Below are 27,893 nucleotides of genomic sequence, written 5' to 3'. Positions count from 1 at the left end.
TGGAGGTGCACAACTGTTGATTCCCTCCCCCTATGCCCTGTAGCACCCCATCCCCCAGAATCTGTTGAAGGGACCTTCTGGAACAAAGGGGGGGGGGAGAGAGAGAAATCACCAAAAATTGCTTCTTTCCCCAGCCTGCTGATTGAGTCTGACCATCAGTTTACAAACCACCACTGCATGAACTGAGCCAGAAAATAGTGAAGTAAGAACATATTGGAGTTATGGTAACTTCCGTTATCCTAACTAGGGTCATGTTACCTTCAACCACAGAGGCTCGTGCCAATTACTAATTACTCCTCTGCAACAAGTGATTTTGAAGGAACTTAAAAGATTCTCTATTAGGAAGCAACACATCAGTGACACGTTCCAATTTAACTGAAGGTGTCAAGAGTTTTGCAAAAAGGGCAAAAGCACTCTTAGTATAGGAACATACCGATTTATACCCAAACTGAATAAAGGAGGGAGAATTTTAGATTCGCCATATTCCATTTACAATAGTAGGACGAATATCTACTGATTCCGCCTTCCGTGGCAGAAGGATCGGCACTGCTATTATCTCTTCTCTTGGCAGAACGGGAAGATATATCTATGTGAATTGGGTTCTGATTTCTTTTCTTTAAAGTACAGTAGATTCAGTGCATCCCAGGTAACAAAAGTCAGAGTAAACATTCAAGGTCTGGAATGCTGATAATATACAAGTACCCATACAGTACCTTTGCAAAGCTGTTTGAGAACATGGACTTTTTCTTTTTTCTTCCAGAATAAGCATATAAAAAGTTACAAGCTGGTTCACAATGACTTTCAGTATAATGTTATTAAAATACATTGATGTTAAATCAAAAAAATATTTTACTATTTACATGTACACAGTATAAACCTTAAATATAAGAATACACCTATCGTAGGAAGTTTTAAGAGAATATTAGGCAGATTGGCCCATCTTAATAGTGCAGTAGAACCATTTTTGGTCTTTACACTATGAAACTGCAGGTATTCACACCAGTAAATATAGCTAGTGCTTTAGCAGAGAATGCCCCCCCCCAATGGATTAAAACCTTTCATCAAAAAGTGCTGGTTTTAGTTCCGCTATATTTTACTTTGTTACCAAGCAGTTCAGGGCATTCAACTTGCTCTTCGGCGATTTGGTAGCATTTCCAAATCAGGTTGTAATTAATCTCTTCAGTAATCACACTGTCATGTTTGTATGCTGGGTGGTTCGCGACGAACTCTCGCATCCATCGAGCAGCTGTCATTAATTCTCCTGGGGGAGAAGAAAACATCACACAAATTCACATTTTCTTATCTACTGTGAGAATATATACCCATCCCTTTGCTTTCTGTTTTAAGAGGTAACTTTGCAAGGCCATTTTATAACTGAATACAAGCTCCAAGGTGCTGTCTCAAACCATCTGCATATCCAACGCAAGGAATACAGGTAAAGCACTCATTGGATTTCAATAGTAAAACACCAATTTCAGATACAGTCACACCTTGGAAGTCGAACAGAATCCGTTCCGGAACCAAGGTGCAGCTTCCAATTGGCTGCAGGAAGGTGCGGAACCTGTGTCGGATGTTTGGGTTCCAAAGAACACTCACAAACCAGAACACTCACTTTTGAGTTTGTGGCGCTCGTGAGCCAAAACGTTCAACTCACAAGGCGTTTGACTTCCGAGGTACGACTGTACATCTCAAACCACATTGTAAATAAAACAAGTTCTATCAAGTTTCTCTATCATCATTCCCTATCATCATCCACAAAAACATTTTTTTGCATTCCTGTTTTTCTACAGAGTTTTTAAATTTCTGAAGGTTTTACTTCTATGGGGGGGGGGGGAACTATTTAGCAAAAACAAATGGATAAAATGGAAAGGTGATTTGCAGTCAGAGTTGTAGTTAACTTTTAGGCCGCTGCAAATAAATAGACATGAATGTGATAAAAGGAGTTGGCAAAAGAGAAGGTCATATAAAGTAAAATTAAATTAAAACCAAAGCAGGCTGCATCATGTACTATTCTACTTAGGACATTAAAAGCTTTCCGATTATACTTCCAAAAATCTGTATCGCTGGTGATGCCAAGAGCGTTTCCTTACCTGATGCTCTCTTTTTAATGAGTTTCAGGTAGTTTAGAATGCTGCACCTTGTATCTACGTCCACTTCCATATTTTCAAGGTAAGAGTTCAAAATTGGAATTAATCCAGGAAATACTCCTTCCTGCAAGAGGCAGATCATAATTGAAATAAAAAGTTTTCCCCTTTAGTCGAATACTTAAAATCCACAGTTTCCTCTTCCAAGGGATTCTCAACCTGTCTTAACAGTCTAAGAAAATTTTGTTCGAGACCCTATAAACTTGACCTGTCGTGGCCTTCCAGTTCCCTTCTGTCCCAGCAGACATGGCCAATGGAATAATGGGAGTTGTAGTCCAATGACATCTTAGAGGGCAAGAGGCCAAGACAAAACGAAAGACAGGCAACTCAGCCAGTTAAGATCTGGGTGACCTTGGGTCAGTCACTGTCTCAACCTAACCTGCCTCTCAGGGTTGTTTCTAGTGATAAAATGGGGAGTTCCCATGTATGCCACCATGAGATTCTCAGCAGAAAGGTGGGATATAAATTTCAAAACGAATTAACAAAACTACACTGCCATATCCCGAAGGTATTTGGTTGGTCGCTGTGTAAAGAGAATGCTGAACTAGATGGGGCTTTGCCCAATCTACGTATGTCTGTTAAGCAGCATCCTTAATCTTCTGTCCTCAGGAGTCCCAAATCCGAGACGCCTGCCTGAATGCTTTAGGCCCACAACATTACTGAAGCCTACCCCTGCCCAATCCAGAGACAGTTAAGGAAGTTAAGGCCCTCCATCCCATCCCTATTCATACACCAAGACTGAAAACTCCCTGAGGGTGGGTACTGGGCTGACTGGAAGTTGCTGGACCAAGGAGCAGAGCATCAAAGATATACACTAGGAGAGACAAGAGAAAGCTTCTACACTTCCCTGCAGTCTGTTTATGGATCTTAATATGAAGCTTCCGCCATGTTTAAAATCTAGAAGCCGTCCTCACCTTTCCATTGATTATTGTATCTATGCTCATTAAGGTATACTCTTCAGAATCTGTCTCGGTACCATTTTGAGCTGGCCCACATCCGTCCACTACAGCATTGCCACCTTTTCAGAGGAAGACACGTTTTGGGGGGCGGGGGGAGGAAAGAGAACACAGAACAGCTAGAGAAAACCGTTAGATTCATGGTCATCGTATATACTTCATTTTTTCCCAATTTTTTTTATTGATTTCCAAAAAATTTAAACAAACAAACATACCTCTTAATTGTACTTAATCCAATCTTAGTAACATTGTTAAGTGACTTCCTCAAATCCCCCTGGCTGAATTTTTAGTGTAACAGTTTTCCAAAACTAATTTTCTCATAGAATTAACTTAATCACTGGTCATCGTATATACTTCAGGTGTCTAGTACAGCTGACCAGCAAGCAAGCAAGCAAGCAAACAAACAAACAAACAAACAGATAGACAGACAGACAGACAGACACTGACAGACAGACAGGAGCCTACCTTTAGAAATGTCTTTTCTGAAATAAAACATGCCTTGCCGAACAGCATCCCGTTTCTGAGCTACTTTCATGTTCTCATCCACCTAGCGAAAGGAGACATGGGGTGGGGGGAAAGGTTATATACTAGATGGTGGTAGCAAGGGAAATGCTCAGTCTAGGTCTGAGAGTCTTGGAAACTGCATTTCATAAGGTTGGCTTACACATCTGGCTTCCTAAACGCGATCATTTGCACCAGTGGCACTTGAGAAAAACTTCAGGGTGAATCAGCAAGCCATCTACTTGGTCACAACTGCAGTTCCTCCGACAGCAACTACGATGAAAAATGGTTGCCACCTCACAAGCTATTCTGGGCACACATTTGTTTATTCATGTACACAACCGTAGGGAGGAATTTTGCAATTTGAGACGACTTTGAGCTGTTCACTTACTTACTAGTTTAAATATATAGAAAGCAACTAGACATCACACACAGAGAGACATTTCCCCCTTTCACAGCTTAACATTCACATTCACACGGAACCAGAGTGCTCAGCTTGAAAGTCTGATTTCTTGCGGGAAGTTCAATGCAAAATGGGTTGGCGTGCTTTGTTAGCACCAGGTTCAGTTCCCAGCATTTCCTATTAAAAGTATAAAGACTTCTGCTTGGGATCTTGCCAGTGAGTGCAGACAATACTGGACTAGATAGAGAAACGTCCCACCTGGTCGTAATGTGGCTTCATAATGTGCTCACCCTGTCAAGCGAGGTTTGCAAAACTATTACAGGAAAATACCAAACCCTGCAGCTTCCGGGAAGTATTAGGCATCTTTCCAGGCCAAGTGCAAATCCTACAACACAGCCTAGAATTTTCTGCAAGACACGGGGGTTTTTTTAGCAAAGAAGTTGATTTGGGCAAGGGTCTCCGAAAACCACAAAATCAGAATATTAGGAAAGCTAACAGAACTATACAGTGGTGCCTCGCAAGACGAAAATAATCCGTTCCGCGTGTCTCTTCGTCTTGCGGTTTTTTCGTCTTGCGAAGCAACCCTATTAGCGGCTTAGCGGCTCAGCTGATAAGCGGCTTAGCGGCTCAGCTGATAAGCGGCTTAGCGGCTCAGCTGATAAGCGGCTTAGCGGCTCAGCTGATAAGCGGCTTAGCGGATCAGCTGATAAGCGGCTTAGCGGCTTAGAAAAAGGGGGGGAGGAAAAAAACCCCGCAGGAACTCGCAAGAAATTTTCGTCTTGCGAAGCAAGCCCATAGGAAATTCATTTTGCGAAGCACCTCCAAAACGGAAAACCCTTTTGTCTAGCGGGTTTTCCGTCTTGCGAGGCATTCATCTTGCGGGGCACCACTGTACTTTGGAGTGGAACCCTACTTCTGCAACTACAGTCGTAGTTCCCAAAACTGGACAGAGGACCACTGTGCCAACAGAGTGCCTCCACACACATTTAGGCAATTCCCTATTCTCAAGGGATCCTTCTTCAAGCACAGCCTATGCCATTTGCAAGGCCCCCCCTCACACTCCAGAGAGGCCTTTTGAGGATGGAGAAAATTGAGTTGTGTGAGCTGCCTTCCGTTCACGTAACCTTGGATCCCAAACCATGAACAGAATTTTTAAAAGACTCACAAAAGCAATTTTTTAAAAAATTACAAAAAGTTGTAATACATACGAAGGGGAGCATGTGTACTTTAAGTCAATCCTCACTTTAGGTGAGAAAAAAATTGTTTTCACAGTTTGAATACTTTAGACCGAGGAAGAAAATGCTCCTCTTACCTTGGACAAAGGAATGAGAAAATCCAGTTTGTAGGAGAGAATGACTCGAGTCAGCAACACTACAAACACAACGTAGGCGGAATTTTCAAAGTCTGTTAACTGGACCTAGGGATTGAAAAATCACCAAATATAAGATGGACAAGTGTGCCAGAAGAACCACTAACATGGTTCAGCAGCAAGTTCACAGTCTGAAATCATTTTTGCTCTGTTGCTCTGAAACTCACACAACGGTAAGGAGACTGGGAATGGCCTTTGGGCTTCTTCCCTCTTTCACAATGGAGCCAACTGTAGACACCCCATACTTTCTCGGGCACAGAATATCCCTGAGCCTGCAAGGATTCAACCCATTAGATAAAGTGGATTCTACCTTGCAGGGTGGGGGGAATCTTGCATTCAGGCAAACATGGGGGCTCTGCCCCAGAGTGAAGGAAATTCCAGTTAGAAGCTGGAAAGTGATGTATAGATCAGAGCTTCCCCTCACCATACAATTTCTTCTGAGAATCCCAGGACTGCTAACTGTCTCCAGTTCTGTAGCATTAGCAAAGTAGTGACACATGCACTCAGTTTTATTTTATGTACCCAGAAGCTAAAATTTGTGGAACATTATATTCTTGGCGGGGGGGGGGGGGAGAATTAAGCCATGATATAAAAGCAGTTGCTCTTCATGATTTTAAGATGTCCATACCTATTACTTGTGTTTGGACAGAGATAGGGTGCAACACTCCAGGCTGTGAAATCAAATTAATCTGAGTGATGCTGAACTGCACACCTTATCAAAACTGAAGCCACTGATGTTTCTTTTAAAAGACATACATGACAGATGTGAGTAGACGGTTACAAACCCTTCAACTCTATGCTTTGGATTGTAAAGTTTTCGTTTGCAGTAAAGGTAAAGGGACCCCTGACCGTTAGGTTCAGTCATGGACGACTCTGGGGTTGCGGTGCTCATCTCACTTTACTGGCCAAGGGAGCCAGCGTACAGCTTCTGGGTCATGTGGCCAGCATGACTAAGCCGCTTCTGGCAAACCACAGCAGCGCACAGAAACATCGTTTACCCTCCCGTCAGAGCAGTACCTATTTATCTACTTGTACTTTGTGCTTTCAAACTGCTAGGTTGGCAGGAGCAGGGACCGAGCAATGAGAGCTCACCCCATCGCGGGTATTCGAACCGCCAACCTACTGATCGGCAAGCCCTAGGCTCTGTGGTTTAACAGTACTATCTATGAAACATGCTTCTTACTAACCTCCATTGGTCTGAACTCAACCCTCCATCCAATGTCTGAATTTGGAGGTGGTGGTTTGAATCTCATTGTCTGCCAATTTGTTGACTGAATATTCTGCAAGAGACAATATATACATTAAGGCTATGACCTCTAACAGCTTCAAGAGTGGTAAACTATTATGAAACTGTTTTTGCCACACAGTGAGCGTCATGATTTGAACACAGGCCTCCCCGGTTCTAGTCTAAAATTCTAACTAGCACACCATGCTGGCTTTTATTCTACCCCAACAAAAGAGCAATAATTTGAAGTTAAGATTGCAGGCACATTTCTGTCGTTTTAAACTGTTGATTCTTCACTAGAGTTTGATGCAGCTCTTCAGACAGGATGCTGGTTCCAGTGAGAGCACACTTTGTCTGTCCTTACACTTGCTTTTTGCACTGTGCCAGATGAGTTATAGGAGTCTCTCTAAGTCAATACTGACTTTTGCTCTGAATGCTTACCCGTACGTTTAGATATTTTTGGTTCACTCTGCACTTCTGCTGATATCTGATTATTTAAATTTAGACAACGGGTCTATTCTATGTCTCAAACATGGATACGCTTGTAATTTAAGAAATGCCCATGGACCACAAACTACTGCAAATCACTTGGCTTATCTGAATGCAGTTGCATGTTGCATGCTCTACAGCTGTCCATAGTACACTAAGTAGAAAAATACAGCTTTTACTATTAGGACACTAGTATAAGATACAACCTCAAAGTGGTCAGATTCATTTGCATCATCCAGGTGTATTTTCTCTTCGAACAGAGTCAAAGGATCACGGATAAATAAATGAGCAATGTGTTGGGCCAACAGATGGTCAATGCCTATAAAAATCAAGAAATTGGGACACTTTTCAATATTAAGAAGAAAACTGGCCTGTCAAATATGATAACTAGGTGAATTCATATTTGCCTGCAGTTGCTTCACTAAGAATTATTTGAGAAGTGGAATAATCACCATAAACCTATGAGCTTTTGCGAATATAAAGGGAATTATGGTTTGTGGCTTGTAGTGTTGCTATTTGTTGCTAATCCATTATTTCCTATTACTTAAGAACAAAATCAGATGAGGTGTGCTCTTCAGAAAATTCCTTAATAAATATCCTACTTTATGCACCATGGTAATTCAAGCACAGCTACTGCAAAATTAATCACAAGAAGCCCTTCTTACAGATTACGTATTGTTAAGACAGAAATCAACATAAACGTCACTGTCACGCCGTTTCAAATAAACTTACCTTCCTTCACTAACTGCTCGTAGATTTCTTTATCTACCGTCAAATCAATGTCATTGTATTTTTCACCACATTCAGAGAGATAACTGTCTATGGAATCGTATCTGGATTTATTGATTCTGTAGCGGTTGTTCTTCAACGGCTGTGTAATTTAAGAAGAAGGGGGGGAATCTAGTGATAGTAACCATATCTCGTAATTATAAATGTTACCTGGCAATAGATACCAAAAGCAGGCCCAGTTCACGCCACACTAAACAACAAACAATGATTTCACGTGAACAAGCACTGAGTTGGTGTATGCTATTTAAAAATTCCCCCTCTTCCCCCACTCACTGCTGTGCCACAAGAGAAAACAGCCCCCAATCTGGCTTGTTCTGTTGTCTGAACCAATGCTCATGGTGTTTCCACCAAGCAACCCACAAGCCATAAGCCAAAAACAAACTTTGGATACTGCTTGTGATCTGGACCTTTGTCAATGGATGACTTTTATCAAGACAACGGGAGCGCAACCCTGTTAATTCTGATTGATTTCTCATCAGCTCTTGATACCATCATCAACAGCATTATCCTGAACCGTGGTTTGGTTTCAAGGGGGTGGTTTCAGAGCACAGAAACTGGCTGCACTACTTTGTTAAAAACCCTATTTAGTATCTATGGAAAACTGTTGGGAGCAATCGTCAGCCAGCATCGTAACAGGTCAGGGATGATGGGAGTTGTAGTCCAGCAGGGTCTGCAGGTCCACAAGCTCCCCATTCCTGTGCCAAAAGAGCTTTTTAAAAAAATATAGATAGATAGATAGATAGATAGATAGATACCACGTGAAACCTTTGTTAACTAGCCAACTCTGTATTAAATTTAAAACTTGATTTTAAATGGATTTTTAAAAACAACAACTTTGTAGCTAAGGCTATATACTAGGACTGCACACTGACCATGCCATTTGGGTTGAATCCCAATTTGGTGCTTCATAAAGCAGCCTAAATTGACTTGGAAGACTCAGTTCGAGGGGTCAAAGTCTGCTTCATTCGCTCCCCTTCACTAACAGAAAGCTAAAAAATGGCAACAACAACAATGTTGTTTTGGGTTTTTTGCTAAAAGGGATTGTATATGTATATGTATATGTATATGTATATGTATATGTATATGTATATGTATATGTATATGTATATACACACACACACATACAGTGGTACCTCGGGTTAAGAACTTAATTCGTTCTGGAGGTCTGTTCTTAACCTGAAGCACCACTTTAACTAATGGGGCCTCCCGCTGCGCAATTTCTGTTCTCATTCTGAAGTAAAGTTCTTAACCCGAGGTACTATTTCTGGGTTAGCAGAGTCTGTAACCTGAAGCATCTGTAATTCAAGGTACCGCTATACAGTGGTACCTCAGGTTACAGACGCTTCAGGTTACATACGCTTCAGGTTACAGACTCCACTAACCCAGAAATAGTGCTTCAGGTTAAGAACTTTGCTTCAGGATGAGAACAGAAATCGGGCTCCGGCGGCGTGGTGGCAGCAGGAGGCCCCATTAGCTAAAGTGGTGCTTCAGGTTAAGAACAGTTTCAGGTTAAGAACGGACCTCCAAATTAAGTTCTTAACCTGAGGTACCACTGTATAGCCCAATCCAGAGTGGATTATGGTCATTTTCCTGAGTGCCTGTAGCCCTTTTTTTAAAGTGTCTGGACAGCTAAGGCACCACAAAACACTTCAGAGGTCCCTGCTTTGACTCATGCTCTTTTACAGAGATTTCCAGTAAGCCAAAAAAACTTCTCAGGCATCACGTTTTGCCCTGGCCTTTGTCCCAAGGCGACGCAAACTCTTAATACATACTGCAGAAGCATTTGCTACACAGGCTGTTATTATTATGGCTCAGGTCCTTGTGTGCACTTACCTCCAATCCCCTCTCCTCCCTCGTCCTGTCGTCTACGGAGGCAGATATCACTCCCCAACGGCAATCGATATCTGTCACGTAGCCTCTGTAGAATGGAGCTGCCGCACTTAATGCCATCTAAAAGAAAAGTGTCAGGAAGTACAGAAAGCTGCTAATGTAGCGCCATTTAAATCTAAAGATCGTTCGTTCCGAAACACAAGGCACGTTCCGTCCCCCGTCCCCCATCTTGCCTTCAACCAGAGAACTCTTACAAGAGCTGTATCTTACTGAATAGCAGCACATTTTGGGCTAATAAAACACACGTGGAGCTTTGGTTAGCATTCTCCAATATAGCCTCCCTCTTCCTAATCTAGCATGAGACCTAATCTCATTCAGTGTACTACAGCTGCATATTTATGTTCCAGAAAGAAGCATATACAGAGGGAGTCCTATGAGGAATACCTCATTCTATTTTTTAAAAAATGACAACTGGGTTTTGTTCGGTGTTGCCCATCAGTTGGCAAAAAGACTTCACCTAGCAGGACAGGGCTTTTTTTATCCCCAGGCAAGCAAGTTGTGCAAGAATACCCAGTTCCAAAGTGAGCATTTTATTGGCATAACGTAACACACTGCGCACAAATTGCTCTGCAAATCTCATTCTAGGGTGATTGGACCACTTCTCTGAACCCCTGTGTTCTCATCCTCCATCAGTTCTTGCAAAGTGCCCCCAAGTTGGTAGTATTCAGAAAACCTGTGCAGAGCCCTGTGCATTTGAACACCATAAGGTTAGGGTTGGATCTTATGGGGTACATGGGCCTTTGCAACAAATATTCTGTTGCCCTGCCTCTCTTGCTGATTTTTTCCCTTAAAAATAAAATTTATAAAATATACGAAATGCGTTATAATAATTAACACAGAACACAAGATAAAGCATGATCTACTAAAATAATAATTCATACATAATTTCGTTATTGACTACTGCCATTCACCACCAGTCTTCCCTTACCACTTCCTAAAACAGCGCCACTTTCCTTATATCGTTTTGTTTCCACAGTGAGGAGGCACCAAAGAGTTCACCTTTAAGTGCCTGTTTCACAAATGCTGTGAAAGTAAAATAGGATTTTTCAAACTCTTATTTTACCTGAACTTCTTTGGTAAGCGCAGCAGTGACACCACTTACACGCTAGGTGGAAGCCATTAACTTTTTGTAATATCTTGTTTGAAAACAAAAGTTATCCTTACTTATGACAAAAATCTAATTAAGAAATATGACCGTTAAGGCCAATATAACCTGAAACCCAAAGGTTGTTCTACTCAATAGAATGTGGGCACACACACACACATTTACACACGTTCAATATGTGTGTGGCCGTGCATATGTGCATCGCGCCGAACCCTGAAGTGACCCCACAAAGATATCACTGAAACGTCACTAAAAGGACAGAGCGGGGCATTTGCAGGATTTTTCAATGGGTTTCAGTTATACACAATTTCACTTGACCTGCACACACACACACACACACACACACACTTGACCTTCTTTATGTTGATTTTCTTTATGAATTATATAATGTTTGGCGGAATAAATTCTACCACTCACTCACCACGATGGGGCAGATGGTCGCTAGCTGATCATAAAGGTATCTTGCTTCAGAGATGCTGCAAGCCTGGAATGTTACCTGTAGGATGATATCAAGCCAACCGCTATTAAACCAAAAGAAATAAAATATGCACGGTCACTTTAGCAAGCTGTAGAACCAACTTCCCCTGACACCAAAGCTGCAAAAGCCTATGGTCACTTGCACTATTTTAACCAATTGCAACCAACCCCTTCATGCAGATATGAAGACGCAATTGTAATGGGAAATCCCAGTATGGTCTCCCAAGCAGTTCCTTGCTCACTTTCCTCCTAGGGATGGCTAGCCAGTAGGCTATACAATCACTTTATGCAAGCAGGAGCTGCAGGCTTTAATATGGAAGTTAATATTGCTTAAAAGCACTAGCAAAAATATATATATTTGCTAAAGCATTTGTTTCCGCGAGTTTACCTGAAGGCAGCAGTTGCCCATTCCAAACCCCATGGCATCCATGTAGACATGGTCAGGCTTGACTGCTCTTGCCCCTTCACCATCATCATTAGGGAATGTTTCTATGAACGGCGACGGAGTATTCTTGTCTTTAAATACTGCATTAGACAGGGTGACAAAAAGTTAAACCCGTTGCTAATGGTCCTACTTCCCTTTTTGAAAAGCAAATTATTTGCTCACTTACTTGGTACGTTTATCACTACTTTTTCTCCTCTTCTGTGTCGAATGTTTCTTGTTAAAGTACTAAAATGGAAAAGGAACCTGCTGAAATGCCATCTCAACAAACAACAGCCGCACCCTTTTTAGCGATTAGCAAAATATTATTTTATTTTTTAAACTTAGGTTTCCTTTGCGAACCATCTTCCTACTCAGCTAGGTTTGTATCAGAACAGCACTGCTGCTTCAGAGGACTCCTTGGATGAAGAATCCTCTGAAGCATAAATGTTATATTCTGCTACTATATATAGCTTGCTTTTATTTTCAGAAAGGTAACAAATTTATACCAACCGTTATTCAAATTTTTCAAGCTAAAGTGGTGTCCCAGCAACTTTTTGGGATCCCAATACAAATACAGTGGTACCTCAGGTTACATACGCTTCAGGTTACAGACTCTGCTAACCCAGAAATATTACCTCAGGTAAAGTACTTTGCTTCAGGATGAGAACAGAAATCATGCTCTGGCAGCGCGGCAGCAGCAGGAGGACCCATTAGCTAAAGAGGTGCTTCAGGTTAATAACAGTTTCAGGTTAAGTACGGACCTCCGGAATGAATTAAGTACTTAACCTGAGGTACCACTGTACAAGCATTTAATAGTGATTTAGATAAGAAACGCTCAAGTTTCTTGAGACATATCCTGGGTCTCCCAAGTTCAATCAAGTATGAGACGATGTGTGCAGAACTAGGTATACACACGATGGAATATTGGGTGTGGGCTAGCACTATAAAATACTGGTTGCGTTGCCATTTCCATTTCCAGCCTTCGAGTCTGATTTCTGACTTATTTAAGGACTCTTATAAATCCAGATGGTTCCAACACTTACATAAAAAAATCAGATCTATTGGTATTGACTTGGAACTCTTATATAATTCAAGTGAGCAATACAATTATTGTAATATTAAAATCAGATTAAGGGACATTGAAAAACAAAATATTGAGTTAGCTGTAAATACAATTTGCTCCCCCAAGTTTTATGGTTTAAATACAACAGATAACAGGGTCACTTACATTTCAAATTAGCCCAACTGAACGCTTTCCCCTCAACTTTTGTCAAGGGCAGATATTTAAACATCCCCAGAAATGATAGACATTGCGGATGTTTTTTTGAATGTGCCGGACACAGCAGAACATATTCTTTTCTACTGTCCATGGTACAACCAACTACACAAACACGTGCTTTCCCATTTTTTTTGGGTGGTCTAACATCACGGGACAATGAAAATATCAGATTCTATCTGTCTGACATTAACCTGGAAGTAACTGCAAATTTTTATCAACAGTATCTCTCAGAGTAGTGAATGGCACTATTTAGCGGGAAGAAACTCCCATGAAAATCCTCATTATGACATATTTTTACATGGCTGTTTATTTGTATATATTTTAAAATTTTAGATATGGATGTTTTATGACGGCCTATATTTATAATGCCTAATATAAAGGTTTGGCAAAGTAGCAAGTAGTCATTGTTATTCTGCTGCAACTATGACAGAAAGCTGTAAGAGAAAGCCAGGGGAGCAGAATTTATTTATCTTCAACTATAATCTAATGTTCTGCTGCTGCAGCAGTTGCCAGGAGGCAGCAAGCCGTCAGGGTCTTCACACGCACACGCACGCGCACGTGCACACACACACCTCTGCACAGCCTCAACCAGTTTATAAATAGAGAAATTCCTCTGAGGAGAAAGAGGTGTGCAAGTCTCAACTACCTGCTCCTAATGTAAGGAATGTTCATCAGATGTCAATAAAACTGTACCAGAAGCTGGCCACAGTCAACATATACATATTCTACATATACTACTGAGCAAAGAAATTTAAACCTGAAGGAGTTTATAAGTATCAATGAGTGTACACTTTATTCAGGTGGTATTCAGAAAAAAGCAATTCCATTTGGGAAGGACGTCTGGCTGCTCATGGTACTGCCTCACACGCACGTTTCCCTGCACTGCCACCCTCAAATCTGCTCCAGAACAGTTTTAGGGTGCACCCAGAAGGAGGGCAGTACGCAGCTTGTTTTCAAAAGCACTACATCCTCCGGTTAAGTTTTGCTTTCCACCCAAAAGGGAAATACTATTCTACGATTTGCACATCCAGAGAGAAAGGACAACTCTCTTCATTCTGAAATATACTCACCTAAACCTGGGGTGTTTGTTAATGGCTTCGTCCGGGAAGAAGAGCGACTTGGAGGCTCCTGTCTCAACAGGGGTAGGCACACACTCTGGTATCGTAAATCCTGGACAGCCCAGTCTATACATTTCAAAGCAAACCGTGAAAGGCTTTTAAAAATAGTCAAAAACATATAAAAGCTGGAAATTACTACAAACACGTCAGAACAAAACAAAAAGGAAAGTAACGTAAAGACAAAATACTTCGGGGTTGGGCACAACTTTCTCACATGGACAGAAGTGGAAATAGTTACGGGTACTCTGTATAAATACACTAATCTCCAGATTAGGAAGCAGATAGAGGGCTTGACAAAAGCCCTGTTAGATAAGTCACCAGCTATAAGACACCCTCCTTCTGTGCAAAGAGTTGGGAGGAAGAGGCAATGGCTTTTCAGGCTTGCAAGAAACCGTGGAGGAGGACAGAAAAAGCAGGAGGAATGCCTGCTATTTCTGGGCTTCTCAGGCTGCAGTGAATCTCTCACCAGGTGGCAAGGCACACTCAGCCCTGGTGGGCAGCATGATTAACGCTGTTTCAGCCCATATTAGAAGGATGGAGACAAACCTTGGAAATGATGTCACAGTGCAAACAGCTTCGTTTTGTTTCAGTACAGAAGCAGCCTCCAGGCGTCGCTTTCTCATGTTGTCTTGCACAGTGTTAAATTCAGACATTGTCCCTCCATAGGGTTGCCCAGGGGTCCCCTCAATCATATAGCTTCCATATTCTGGCCTCCACAGAGTTGGATGGCTGTGAAGGAAGCAATGGTGCATTTGAAATCTTTTTGACCAACGGCAAGGACAGCATACAACTGTGACTGTAAGTCAGTGGTGGCCAAACTTGGCCCTCCAGCTGTTTTGGGACTACAGTTCCCATCATCCATGACCACTGGTCCTGTTAGCTAGTGATGATGGGAGTTGTAGTCCAAAAAATAGCTGGAGGGCCAAGTTTGGCCACCACTGCTGTAAGTCTATCATCATCAACATCATCTCTATACCACTTTATATTTTAAAAATAACTCAAAGCCATTTACAGCACATTTGAATAATCAAATAAAACAATCCAAAATAAAACTTTACTGAAGAAAGTCAAATATAAAACATACAGTCAAAGCCAACATAAATTAACAGGCAACTTAAATATTATCTTAAAAGATTTCAAAGTAAAGCATTACAAAGGAGGTCAACTACAGAACACATATTTAACACAAGCAAAGTTAACAAAACAAAAAATTCTTTAAACATTTCGAAAGAAAACATTGCTAAATGAAGTCAGGTATAAAGGACGAATATAAGAATGAATGCTTAGCTTGGAATCATGTGTTTTCTGCCATAGACTTATGAACCTGCTCAGCTGCATCAGTTTGCCCAGAGTGGACTAAGTCTACTTTAGGTTTATAAGACCATCATCTTTATGAGAAAGAGAATTTTGGCCACCTACCATGAAGCAGATATCTAAGCTGGGCACCAAATGGCTCCTTAAACCAGGGTTATGGTTGCCAAAACGGAATGCCTAGTTGCCATTTGGGGCCAGATGGCTTGAAAGTCGTATTTTTCAATACAACTTTTTGGTTCCTGAAATCCATTCAGACTGTGCAGATAAAATATCATGGATAGGATTCTACAGGATGTGTTGTTAGTGTGTGAAAACAGTGAAGATTCAAGGATCCCCAGGCATGCACCTCGAGATGGTGAAGACGCCAGGTGCCACGTCCGGGTCGCAAGTGGCCGATAGCCAGGTGCAAAATGTGCCTGGCAAATTTTGAATGCTGACGTGAAGGTTCTTTCTACATGGGCTGAGATGTCTCTAATATTCTGGGTTTAACTCCTGCTGCCCAGACCCAGGGAGGGACGCGGGTGGCGCTGTGGGTTAATCCACAGAGCCTAGGACATGCCGATCAGAAGGTCGGCGGTTCAAATCCCCGCGACGGAGTGAGCTCCTGTTGCTCGGCCAACCTAGCAGTTCAAAAGCACGTCAAAGTGCAAGTAGATAAATAGGTACTGCTCCGGCGGGAAGGTAAACGGTGTTTCCGTGCGCTGCTCTGGTTCGCCAGAAGCGGCTTAGTCATGCTGGCCATATGACCCGGAAGCTGTATGCCGGCTTCCTCAGCCAATAAAGCGAGATGAGCGCCGCAACCCCAGAGTTGGTCACAACTGGACCTAATGTTCAGGGGTCCCTTTACCTTTACCCAGACCCAGAAGCATGTGACAAACATTTGGAGGGCCACATTGCTGTGTGTCACATGTCCCCTGTCTTCCTGGCTGACAGGCGGTGAAACCAGCCTATTGGGAGTCCCAATCATCCCAACTGAGAAATACTGCTCAGAGACATCAGCATTAACAGTATTCTGGCATGCAAAATGACAACCTGTATCAAAGCTGACGACTCTGATAAACGCTAGTTGCCACGTGGCAAATAACATACAAACCACGTTCTGCTCACCGCTTGGATACTGACTTAGAAAATCACCTGAGCTTCAGGAAATAAGTGGACCAATTCTAAGGACAGTTGCTACTTACTTTGGGTTTACTCTTTCTCCTTTTTCTTGCAAAGTATGAAGAACGTCTCCTCCAGTTAGGGACAACTGCGCTCTCTTGTTTTTATGGTCAAATACTACCAACATGTATTCCACCTGATGTGCAAAAACACGAACACACAACATTTAGCACACTAGATGAATACGGCAGGCTAGCCATCATTTGTAAACACATTGACGGGTTCAAGGCAATGCTCTGTAGGTAGGAATATCAGGTGTTTTATTGAACTTTCATTATCACAAATAAGATTGTTGTTGTTTAGTCGTTTAGTCGTGTCCGACTCTTCGTGACCCCATGGACCAGAGAACGCCAGGCACTCCTGTCCTCCACTGCCCCCCGCAGCTTGGTCAGACTCATGCTGGTAACCTCGAAAACACTATCCAACCATCTCATCCTCTGTCGCCCCCTTCTCCTTGTGCCCTCCATCTTTCCCAACATCAGGGTCTTCTCCAGGGAGTCTTCTCTTCTCATGAGGTGGCCAAAGTATTGGAGCCTCAGCTTCACAATCTGTCCTTCCAGTGAGCACTCAGGGCTGATTTCCTTCAGAATGGAGAGGTTTGATCTTCTTGCAGTCCATGGGACTCTCAAGAGTCTCCTCCAGCACCATAATTCAAAAGCATCAATTCTTCGGCGATCAGCCTTCTTTATGGTCCAGCTCTCACTTCCATACATCACTACTGGGAAAACCATAGCTTTAACTATACGGACCTTTGTTGGCAAGGTTATGTCTCTAATTACAAACCTGCAAATCCCTAAAGCCACAAGCGACAATACTCAGCAGATGTCACTGTAGTTTTTCAGGATCCTCAAGATGTTTTCAATCGGGGGGGGGCAGGGGGGATCCACCCATGAGAATTTCCCTCCCTGTCTTCCATTCCCATATTTGTGAAAATTCAATTTGGCACTAATGCTATTCCTTTCAGATTATTGTTTCTTTCAAAAACACACCAGAAAAAGCCTAAGAGTTGCTTCCTCATAGATGCACTAGCCTGTTACATAATCACACGGCTAAGGGAAAAGACTCATTTCAATCCCTGATGTGCTTTTACTGGTGTGACACATAACTGTAAATATGCATACATGAATCTATATATTGCATGGGAGTACAGTGGTACCTCGGGTTAAGAACTCAATTCATTCCAGAGGTCCGTTCTTAACCTGAAACCGTTCTTAACCTGAGGCGTGCTTTTGCTAACGGGGCTTCCTGCTGCCACCACGCCACTGGCGCACGATTTCTATTCTTGTCCTGGGGCAAAGTTCTCAACCTGGAGCAAACAATTCCTTGTTAGCGGAGTTTGTAACCTGAAGCGTCTGTAACCCAAGGTACTACTGTACAAGCGATTCTGTATGTGCCACAGGTATTTCTGTTGGCCATTTCCCCTCTATTTGTACCAGAGCAATGGGCCCTAATCTGTGTCATGTGGTCTGACATAACTAAAGGATGTGCAACACATACCACAAACCAGGAAGCGGGGTTTAGATTTACTATAGAGAACTAAACCTAGAGATTACAGTATTTTGTACACAACTAAAGGGAAAAAATGTGATAGATTATAGAGAACAAAGTGTGCTTTTCTTTGAACAGTGTACCGCAAAGCAGGGCAATACTATAAAAACAGACAATTTTTTAAAAAGTGATGTTTATTATGGTTGAACCCATAATACACAAAAGGGATTCTTAACTGGACTGTTTATGTGTGCTTTTGTAGAATTCTATTATGCTTCAATTTGTTTTCCCTTGTGAATTCACGAGGGGGGGAGAAAGGCCTCTTCCTACTTCACATTTCATACATGTGATTCAATTTACAAATATGTCATTCAATTTACTAACATTGAAGTCCTAAACTGAGGTTTTAATTCGAAACATATTCTCAGCCAAATGGGATTTAGTCACTATCCATGAGCTACTGATTGCAGACACAAATATACACAATGCAGAAAGGAGAAATACTGGGGAAATAACCTAAAACGTCTAATTCAAGGAATCTGCATTTTAGAAAAATTCTGACAAGTGAGGAATCTCAGGCATTAGGTGACCCAAGCAAGCTGTGATAGAGGCATCTGTTACAAGAATGACTGCACCAGTACAGGGTACATTTGCCTCTCCCCAGCCACAGTGAGTAGGTGTAATCCTACAGTAAGTTTCAGTGACAGATCACAGGCATAGAGACTCACCAAGCCATGGCACTTGATTGTCCAGTCTGTTTCTATGTGTCACAGCAGGGATGGGAAAATACCTGCTAGTGCTATCAGTGGCATCCCTGTGGCAAATTCAGTACGAAGTACTGCTTTGTCCAACTGAAAACACAACACACCTTTCCAAAATAGGAATCCTTGATAACTGTACACGAAGCTTTCCAAACTTCCTGCATCTTCATCTCCACCTCTAAGCTCTATGCATGGCAACTGTGGGAGTAAGAGACTGAACTCCTAAATACTGTTTGGCTATATTTTTGTGTTTGTTGAGTCTGCTGGTAAGGCTACCAGCAAATTCTCAGATTCTGCCAAAGCTGTGTTTAGGGAACAAACTTAGTGACATTTATTTTGGGGGGAGTGGGTGGGTAGGGGAGTAATATTAGAGACGTGTGGAAATTGGTTGCATGCATTAACATTATTTTTCCAGTCATCTGCATATATGTATTTGTTCCGTCCAGAACAATATTAGACACACAATTGCAGGTATAAAATAAATCCCGGCACCTAAAGCTTGTTACTCCAACCAACCAACAGAAAGCAAAGGCTGCAAAATCCTGTACACAATCAGGTTATTAAATCCTTGGTCTAAGGCTGTGATCCTAGAGACTTTGCAGAGATTTCAGTGCTACTTGTTTCTGAGTCAAGAGTCATAAGATTGAGCTTCAAATGTGTGAATGCTGTAGGATACCAACTGAGAAGAGAATGATGCTTTGGAAGTTCTTGCATTATGTAAGCTTTGTCACAATGAGTTTTGAAAGAAGCAACAGGGAATGTAATAGTCCACCAGGATTTCCATAGCACACTGTGATCAGGGTTAGAAACCGAGATACAGTGGACTCTCGGATTGTGAACATGATCCATGCGGGATGCACGTTCGCAACCCGCAGCGGCGCATCTGCACACGTGTGGGTTGCTATCTGGTGCTTCTGTGCATGCGCGATTTCGAGCTTCTGCGCATGCGCGACTGCCGAAATCCGGAAGTAACCTGTTCCAATACTTCCGGGTTTCCACGGGTCCGTAACCTGAAAAAACACAACCTGAAGAGTCTGTAACCCGAGGTATGACTGTATAAAACTTAGGAGCCAAATGGCATGTGCTGCTATTTTTCAAATGTAAAGAAATAAAAAAAAAATCCATGTATAAGACTAGGTTATTTTCTTAAAATATTGTGCTAAAAACTTGGGGTTGTTTTATACATGGATAGTGGAGAGGTGGGATGGGCGATTGGTGGCTGCTGCGAGAAGGATATTGTCCGTGGCGTATTTGCAGACGATTGGTGGGTGCCGAAAGGTCTACTGGCTATTGGCTGCTGCGGCGATTAGGTGGGTGATTGGTGCTTGTGCTTGGCGAGCGTGCAGACGATTGGTGTCTTCGCCGATGTGTGTGCGATTGGCTGTTGTGTTCCTGCGGGTGAGCGATTTTCAGCAACCCACCCAAAAAAGGTCAACAACTCTGGGCAATCTCCCCCCATTTTCTCTATTTGGAATCCCAAAAATGTCTTATACATGGGGGCATCTTATACACTGAAAAGTACGACAATCTTTTCTGAAGCTTTAGGAGGTCTGTTCATAATACAGTTTGGGTGTGATCAAAAGGGAGGTTTCCTGCTCTCTTCTGTGAAGAGAAAGTACATCATGGGCTTCTCACCGCCTGTTGAGAGCATTTCCCCCTTGCTCAGAGGAAGCACCTAAACACACACAGATATGCATGAACATCAAAGCCTGCAGATTTGTGTCTCTTGGGCTCAATCCCACCAAACACCCATGCCGCAGAACTTATATTTAACGGGGACTCATTAGGGCTCTTCCATAGGCTGGCAAATAACCATGACAAGAACAAAAGCTTCTTTGTGGAGAAATACATGTTTCTCCCTTCCCTTGGCCAAAGGAGTGGGCAATGAAGTATGTTTACCACACAACCGAAGGCTGTGCGCACGTTACTGTATTAGAACAGCAAAGGTTGTTTACTGCTGTTTCAGATCACATCTGCACATCGCTGTCCACGCCCAGTGGGCAAGAGAGGAGATGTTCGCATATGGCATATGTTTTGAAATCAGATCAAAACTGGTTTGGGGGGAAATGAATCCAAATGCAGCATTACTCAAGAAACTAAGGGATAAATCTGAATTGTGACTAATATTGTGCCTACATGGCTTCACAAATTAGTGGCAGGAGATCACTGGATGCAGAGTAAATGGGAACCTCCAGACAGCCTGAGTTTGCAGACAGGGTGTCATGAGGAGGCAGGGTATCATGGCAGGGTATCATGAGGAGGAGCCAAAACCCCTTTCTTTGCACCAAGGTAGAATAATATGAAATAACTTCTCCAAGGCAGAAGAACAAATGTCTCATTATCCTCTTCTTTCAGTTGTCTGAGGTCCTTTCTTTCGGTAAACAAACACCTCCGACGGAAGTAAAAGTGATACAGGAGAAGTAAATGTTTGCATTCAGACCAAGGGAGCAGAGGAATATAATTAGTTGTTATTCAAAAGCAATAGAAAATGTAAGTATGTAAAAAAAATAAATCAAATCAGCATTTGTAAAATTATACTTTCTTTTCTAAGCTTGACGTAAGATTTCAAGAAAATGTTTCTAAATTTGGAAAAGGAAAATGTAAGGCATAGACAACATTACGGAAAGATGTTGTCTGCATATCTTTACTTGGAGAACAGAACATTAATTGCTGTCCTTAACCCTTTTCATAAAACTTGTATTTTAATACTGTCAGGGGAAGTTTACTGTTATAAGTCACTTAATTTGAAATTATTTATTCACCTGCTTCCATAAAACAGGGATGCACATTTTTCTAATTATTAGTTTAAAGATTTGTATATGTGTAATGCATTTTAGTATTATTTTCATGATGTATGTACTCCTAATTTGGGATCACTTGGTGACAGGCAGGTTACAAAACACCATGCATAATGTTTAAAAGCAAACACTTCTTTAAATAAATGCATATAACATAAAGCTTCAAGTTAGCTGCCTTTTTCCAGAATCAAAAGAAAGTGTAAGAACCTTTAAATTAATTTTGAAAAGTTGTGACTCATTTGAAGTGCCGCTCCAGAACCAAATTAGCCCAGAGGCAAAAACTCTCACTGAAGTCAGTAGGATTTGACATGCTCAACTATGGCAGAGATGTGTGTTTGTTTCTTTTTCAGACTTACAGTTCTACAAATTAAAGTTGGCCTTAAGGGTACTTGTTATTTTTAAAATAATGGATCTTACTTCTAAGTAAAAAATTGTGTAGTATAAGTCTGGAAAGAACAGAGCCTAGTGCAGAACGATGCAAGGGATTGAACTTGATGGCACTAGTGGCCCCTTCAACTCCACAATTCTATGATTCAACTTTTAACACACAATTTAGTGTGTGCTGGACACAGCATTAATATGTAGTGCCCAACAGACACCCCCCCCCATGCTAAATTAAACGATACTGTTCTACAATTGTAAACGTTAACAAAATACAGAGTTTACAAACCACCAAGAGAAAACAACAACAAATATGGTTTGTTGTCAAGCAGATTCACAGATTTAACCAAACGAAGATCTGTTTCTTCTGGTTGGTTAATTTTTATACCATAAAACCTGACAAGATTAAACTTTTACTTTGATAGTATCGAATAGCTGTCTTTCCCCTGATGAGACAAGTTAAGAGTGTACATAACATATACATACACTGTATGCAGTGTAGATAACGATATTATATGTAACTTTTCAACTTTTAATAGGGATGCGGCTCATTAGTATACAAGATAAGCTTCAAGAAACCATGCAATTCTGTGGTCTTGGGTGTTAGATTTTGGGTGATGGCCAAAGCTCAGTTGTAGAGAAAATGCTTTGCATTTAATAGGTTGAATCTCGGCATCTTCAGGTAGGACTGGGGGGGAAACCCTTCAGTCTAAAACCCTTGAAAGCGGCTGTCAAATGTAATACTGGGCTGGATGAACCAATGGTCTCACTCAATATAGGATGTTCCTAATCTTCATGAAAATTAAAACTAAGAATGAAGCAAACCTAGGATATTCTTATAAAAGTCTTTTACACAAGCATCAAGTGAAGATGGGAGAGGCCAAAGTAGCTGCTAAATATTAGCTCCATCTTCCCTTCTGGTGAGTTAAATTACTTGTAAATATCTCATCCTCCACTTAGGAACATGCTACATTAGTTTGATTTTTTTCAATATATAAAAAACAATTAACAAACGAGTCTTGAATGTTTTTCAACATAACAGCTTTCCATGGGCAATCATCTTCAATTTTTATAAGATACCATGGCCCTAGGCAGCGCAAGTCAGGAGATGCTTTATGAAATCCACAATGTGTGGAGCAATTATCACAGGAATGTCTGTTATAAAGTTGCATGGCAATTCCTCCCATTAATTTAAATTCTTTAGCACGCTCGTAAGAACTGCAAGGGACGCGGGTGGCGCTGTGGGTAAAACCTCAGTGCCTAGGACTTGCCGATCGTATGGTCGGCGGTTCGAATCCCCGCGGCGGGGTGAGCTCCCGTCGTTCGGTCCCAGCTCCTGCCCACCTAGCAGTTCGAAAGCACCCCTAAGTGCAAGTAGATAAATAAAAAAAGGTAAAGATACCCCTGCCCGTACGGGCCAGTTGTGTCCGACTCTAGGGTTGTGCGCCCATCTCACTTAAGAGGCCGGGGGCCAGCGCTGTCCGGAGACACTTCCGGGTCACGTGGCCAGCGTGACGAAGCTGCTCTGGCGAGCCAGCACCAGCGCAGCACACGGAAACGCCGTTTACCTTCCCGCTATAAAGCGGTACCTATTTATCTACTTGCACTTAAGGCTGCTTTCGAACTGCTAGGTGGGCAGGAGCTGGGACTGAAAGACGGGAGCTCACCCCGCCACGGGGATTCAAACCGCCAACCATGCGATTGGCAAGCCCTAGGTGCTGAGGTTTTACCCACAGCGCCATCCGCGTCCCTAAGTAGATAAATAGGTACCGCTTTATAGCGGGAAGGTAAACGGCGTTTCCGTGTGCTGCGCTGGTGCTGGCTCGCCAGAGCAGCTTCGGCACGCTGGCCACATGACCCGGAAGTGTCTTCGGACAGCGCTGGCTCCCGGCCTCTTAAGCGAGATGAGCACGCAACCCCAGAGTCGGTCACGACTGGTCCATATGGGCAGGGGTACCTTTACCTTTACCTTTTAAGAACTGCAGGGTGATGCCTTTCATAAACAACATCTATCAGCCAAAGTGCTCAATACGAAGTAGGCTGCAAAGATTAAAACTTGTCTCACATTGAACATTTTCTTCTACCTTCCTCAGATACAAATACTCACGTTAGCTTGCAAATGAAAAAAAAAAAAAAACAGGTTGGAACCTCTGAGGATGAAAAGTGTCATAATGTTCTCAACCAGCCCAACCTACCAGATGCAGTAGAGAAGAAGCACAATGAATATTATTTTTTTTGGGGGGGGCCACCTCTTAGGCACAATCAACTTGTGTCTTTGGTGTTCAAATTCTTGCAACTTATTTTGCAACCGAGTTGGCAGAGCAAACACTCAAGTTTGTTGTGTCTAAGAGCACCTGACAAATTCATATTAGAAATGTGCTGGGCTCAATGAAGCACACTTTTGTGCACCTCAAGGTTCTCCCCCAAATGCAAATCCTTGCTCAGTTGTCTGCTAAATCACCCTGGCCTAAGGTAACCTTTGCAAGCTATACATTTCACACTTCTGTATCTCAAGTATAACGCTTTTCCACCCTTCACTTTCACTTCAAGGCTATATAAGGATTTATAATATACAAAACCTGCCACTCATTATTAGGTCATGCTATCATTGTATTTATTTCTCTTACACAATTTACGTGCCATCATTCAACATTGTTTCAAGGGCAATTTTCAAGAACTGCTGCTGCTGCTGCTGATATAGTCCAGCATCCTCTGGGCCAGCAACTAAGAAGCTGTACTTGGAGCGACCACATTGAAGCATCCCAAAGATGGAAGTGAAATCCATGCCCAGTCCAGCCCAGTGTGTATAAAGGTTTGGTTTACATATGACATTCATCTACATTCTGAACATTACGTATGTATACGGTGGTGCTTCAATGTACAGTAGAACTATCTTAAGGCAGATCCTTAAGATAATTAATAAGTAAGTAAGTAATGTTGTGCAACTCCTCCTGACATAACTTTCGTTTCTGCTGCCTGAACTTCCAGCATTACTCAAAGAGTGCCAAAACACAAGAGCACAGAAAGCCTTCAGCTTTGACATCATACACTTTGGAAGAGGTATATCGGTTACACTCACTCAATTTCTAGAAAAGGTTAATGAACAAAATTCTGGAAATCATAATATTGAAAACTCTTTCTACTGCCGCCCCAAACCATTTTTGTTTGAATTTGGTAACAGAAACATGAAATGACCCAAGACAGTGAAAAGTGTAGAGAAACCTGTCTTTATCTCTTTCCCCACCTCACCTCATTCATAACACTGGTGGTATTAACTGCTGTAGCAAATATAGGCACACACTACTTCAATCATTTTAACTCGGGATAATAGGAGAGCATGGTGGCACTGGTGTAAATGAACAGATTCACACCTACAACCACCTATTGGCCCTTCTGATAGGAGTAGCATATACAAACCCATTAATTAGTAAACAAGCACCATGCCTACTGAATAGTCATAATCTGGGAAGACCCAGGCACAATCTGTTACATGCATGAGGGAAGCTAAAGGGCATATACAAGCCTTTTAAACCACTTCTGAAACCAACTGAGAGAGACACAAGCTTTAAATCGGAAGCGCTTCTGGCTTTCCAAGGTGACACAGGTTTCACACTGCTAAAAATGGTCTCGGCTGAGTGTAAACGAGCAGAATTGGGGGTGCAAGGGAACCCACGTGTGTGTGTGTGTGTGTGTGTGTGTCTGTTATTGGTTTGCTTTTCTTTTTACAGTGGTACTTCGGGTTACATACACTTCAGGTTACATACACTTCAGGTTACAGATTCCGCTAGCCCAGAAATAGCACCTGGGGTTAAGAACTTTGCTTCAGGATGAGGACAGAAATCATGCTCCGGCGGCGTGGCGGCAGCGTGAGGCCCCATTAGCTAAAGTGGTGCTTCAGGTTAAGAACAGTTTCAGGTTAAGAACAGACCTCCGGAACGAATTAAGTACTTAAGCTGAGGTCCCACTGTATTATGTACCGGTATGAGGTGCTTTTTCATGTCCTGAACTGATCCAAGGGCAGCAAACAAATTTAACAAATATCAACAATAACACCAAAACAACCCCAAACTTTCCCCTTCAGGAGCAAACCCCGTCAACGTCCAGGAAACTGGCCCCCCTATGCAACACGTGCACCGTGCAGGGTGCTAGGCGAGGGCAGGGCGGCCAGCGGCTACCTGCCAAGGCTGTTGTGCTGAAGTTGAAGCAGCAAGCAGCAGCAGCAAAAGCGCGCCATGGTGGGTGGACGGAAGAAAAGAAAAAAAGAAAGAAGGAAGGAGAGGAGAGGAGAGGAAGGAAAGCAGCTTCTTGGCTCCGGCCTCCAGCTCCCTCTCCTCGGCCCCCACTCACCTCGTCGCCCCACTTGAGCACGTCCTTGTGCCTCTCGCCCACCGCCCGGTAGATGTGCAGGAACTGCAGGATGCCGTGTTTGCGCACGTGCTCCGCGTGGCGCTGCGTCTGCTCCCAGCTCAGAGGGGAGCCCTGCGACAGGAGCCCCATGGCGCCTCCCCGGGGGGGGGGGGGAGCGGCGCAAGGGCGCGCGGCGGGGCAAGGAGGGAGAGGGGAGAGCCGGCCGGGGCAGCGCCAAGGAGAAAAGCTACCTCCAGGCGGCGGCGGCGGCGGCAGGAAGGAGAAGGATCCCCCGCCGGGGGCGAAACAGGAGATCGGCGGCTGCGGCTGCTACTTCTCTCTTCCTCCCCGCCGCGCCTCTTTCCCCGCGAGGCTCCTGGAGGGGAAGCGCCTGTGCCGGCTGCGGACGGAGCGAGAGAGGCCAGCTGCGCGGCTCTGTGTGCGTGTTGTGTGTGTGTGTGTGTGTAGACGCAGGGAGGGGGTGGTGCTGGTGACCGTCCCGGCAGCAATGGGGCACGTGATCAGGGGGAAGGGGGAGGAGGCTGCTCTCGGTGCGCGCGCGCGCCTGGGCGTTTGCGTGCGTGCAATGTGCGCGCGCGCGCCCTCTGTCGCCGGCCGGCGGGCGGGCGGGCGCAGGGCGGGAGGCGAGGCGAGGCGAGGCGCGCGCCCGTGTGTGTGGCTCGGCGGAGGGAAGCGAGCGCAGCAGGAGGCCGTCGGCGCGCCGGGGGCGGTGACTCAGCACTTTCTCCGACGCCTCGGCTCGGTCCGCGCGCCTCCCTGAAAGGCAAAAGGGAAATCGAAATTGCGGGGCTGTTTTTCTTCTCCCACCCACCCCCTCGAGCCCCCTGCAAAGAATAGGTTGCTTTATTGATCTAATAATAGTAGGAGGAGTAATAACAATAATAACAATAATTGTACCCACTCTGCACAGCTTCCAGCATTTGCAAAAGCATAGGTAAAGGTAAAGGGACCCCTGACCATTAGGTCCAGTCGTGACCGACTCTGGGGTTGCGGCGCTCATCTCGCTTTATTGGCCGAGGGAGCCAGCATACAGATTCCGGATCATGTGGCCAGCATGACTAAGCCGCTTCTGGAGAACCAGAGCAGCGCATGGAAACGCCATTTACCTTCCCGCCGGAGCAGTACCTATTTATCTACTTGCCCTTTGACGTGCTTTCGAACTGCTAGGTTGGCAGGAGCAGGGACCGAGCAATGGGAGCTCACCCCGTTGCGCCGACCTTTTGATCGGCAAGTCCTAGGCTCTGTGGTTTAACCCACAGTGCCTCCCGCGTCCCTGGAAAAACATTTAACCTTAAAAAACCTTCAGATGTCTCTTGAAAGATATATAACAGCTCATCTCCTTGACATCTGATGGGAGGGCATTCAACAAGGTGGGCGCCACTACACATACTGGATATTATAACTAAAAGCCTGTGGGTCGTTTTTGTTGTTGTTGTTGTTGTTGTCATCAACA

At 43.3% G+C, this 27,893-nt stretch overlaps 1 protein-coding gene across 1 annotated transcript in view; it reads right to left on the bottom strand.

The window, feature by feature from the left end:
* The window catches only part of GCLC (glutamate-cysteine ligase catalytic subunit), a 27,778-nt gene extending 869 nt beyond the window's left edge, over positions 1-26,909 (bottom strand). Inside the window, exons 1-16 of the mRNA XM_079970456.1 lie at positions 26,420-26,909; positions 16,668-16,780; positions 14,716-14,898; positions 14,122-14,235; positions 11,960-12,018; positions 11,737-11,873; positions 11,293-11,367; positions 9,710-9,826; positions 7,820-7,958; positions 7,294-7,406; positions 6,561-6,653; positions 5,317-5,421; positions 3,566-3,647; positions 3,059-3,162; positions 2,091-2,211; positions 1-1,261 (exon numbers count right to left, since the gene is read on the bottom strand). The exon at positions 1-1,261 is cut by the window's left edge and continues 869 nt beyond it. Coding sequence (XP_079826582.1) covers positions 1,062-1,261; positions 2,091-2,211; positions 3,059-3,162; positions 3,566-3,647; positions 5,317-5,421; positions 6,561-6,653; positions 7,294-7,406; positions 7,820-7,958; positions 9,710-9,826; positions 11,293-11,367; positions 11,737-11,873; positions 11,960-12,018; positions 14,122-14,235; positions 14,716-14,898; positions 16,668-16,780; positions 26,420-26,569 — 1,905 coding nt within the window. The 5' untranslated portion in view covers positions 26,570-26,909 and the 3' untranslated portion in view covers positions 1-1,061. The remainder of the gene's footprint in view (positions 1,262-2,090; positions 2,212-3,058; positions 3,163-3,565; positions 3,648-5,316; positions 5,422-6,560; positions 6,654-7,293; positions 7,407-7,819; positions 7,959-9,709; positions 9,827-11,292; positions 11,368-11,736; positions 11,874-11,959; positions 12,019-14,121; positions 14,236-14,715; positions 14,899-16,667; positions 16,781-26,419) is intronic.
* Positions 26,910-27,893: the final 984 nt, after the last annotated feature.

Source organism: Podarcis cretensis (assembly GCF_951804945.1).
Source record: "Podarcis cretensis genome assembly, chromosome: 3".
Taxonomy (NCBI): domain Eukaryota; kingdom Metazoa; phylum Chordata; class Lepidosauria; order Squamata; family Lacertidae; genus Podarcis; species Podarcis cretensis.
The sequence above is the reverse complement of the archived record's forward strand: the minus strand, read 5'-3'. Positions and strand labels throughout refer to the sequence as shown.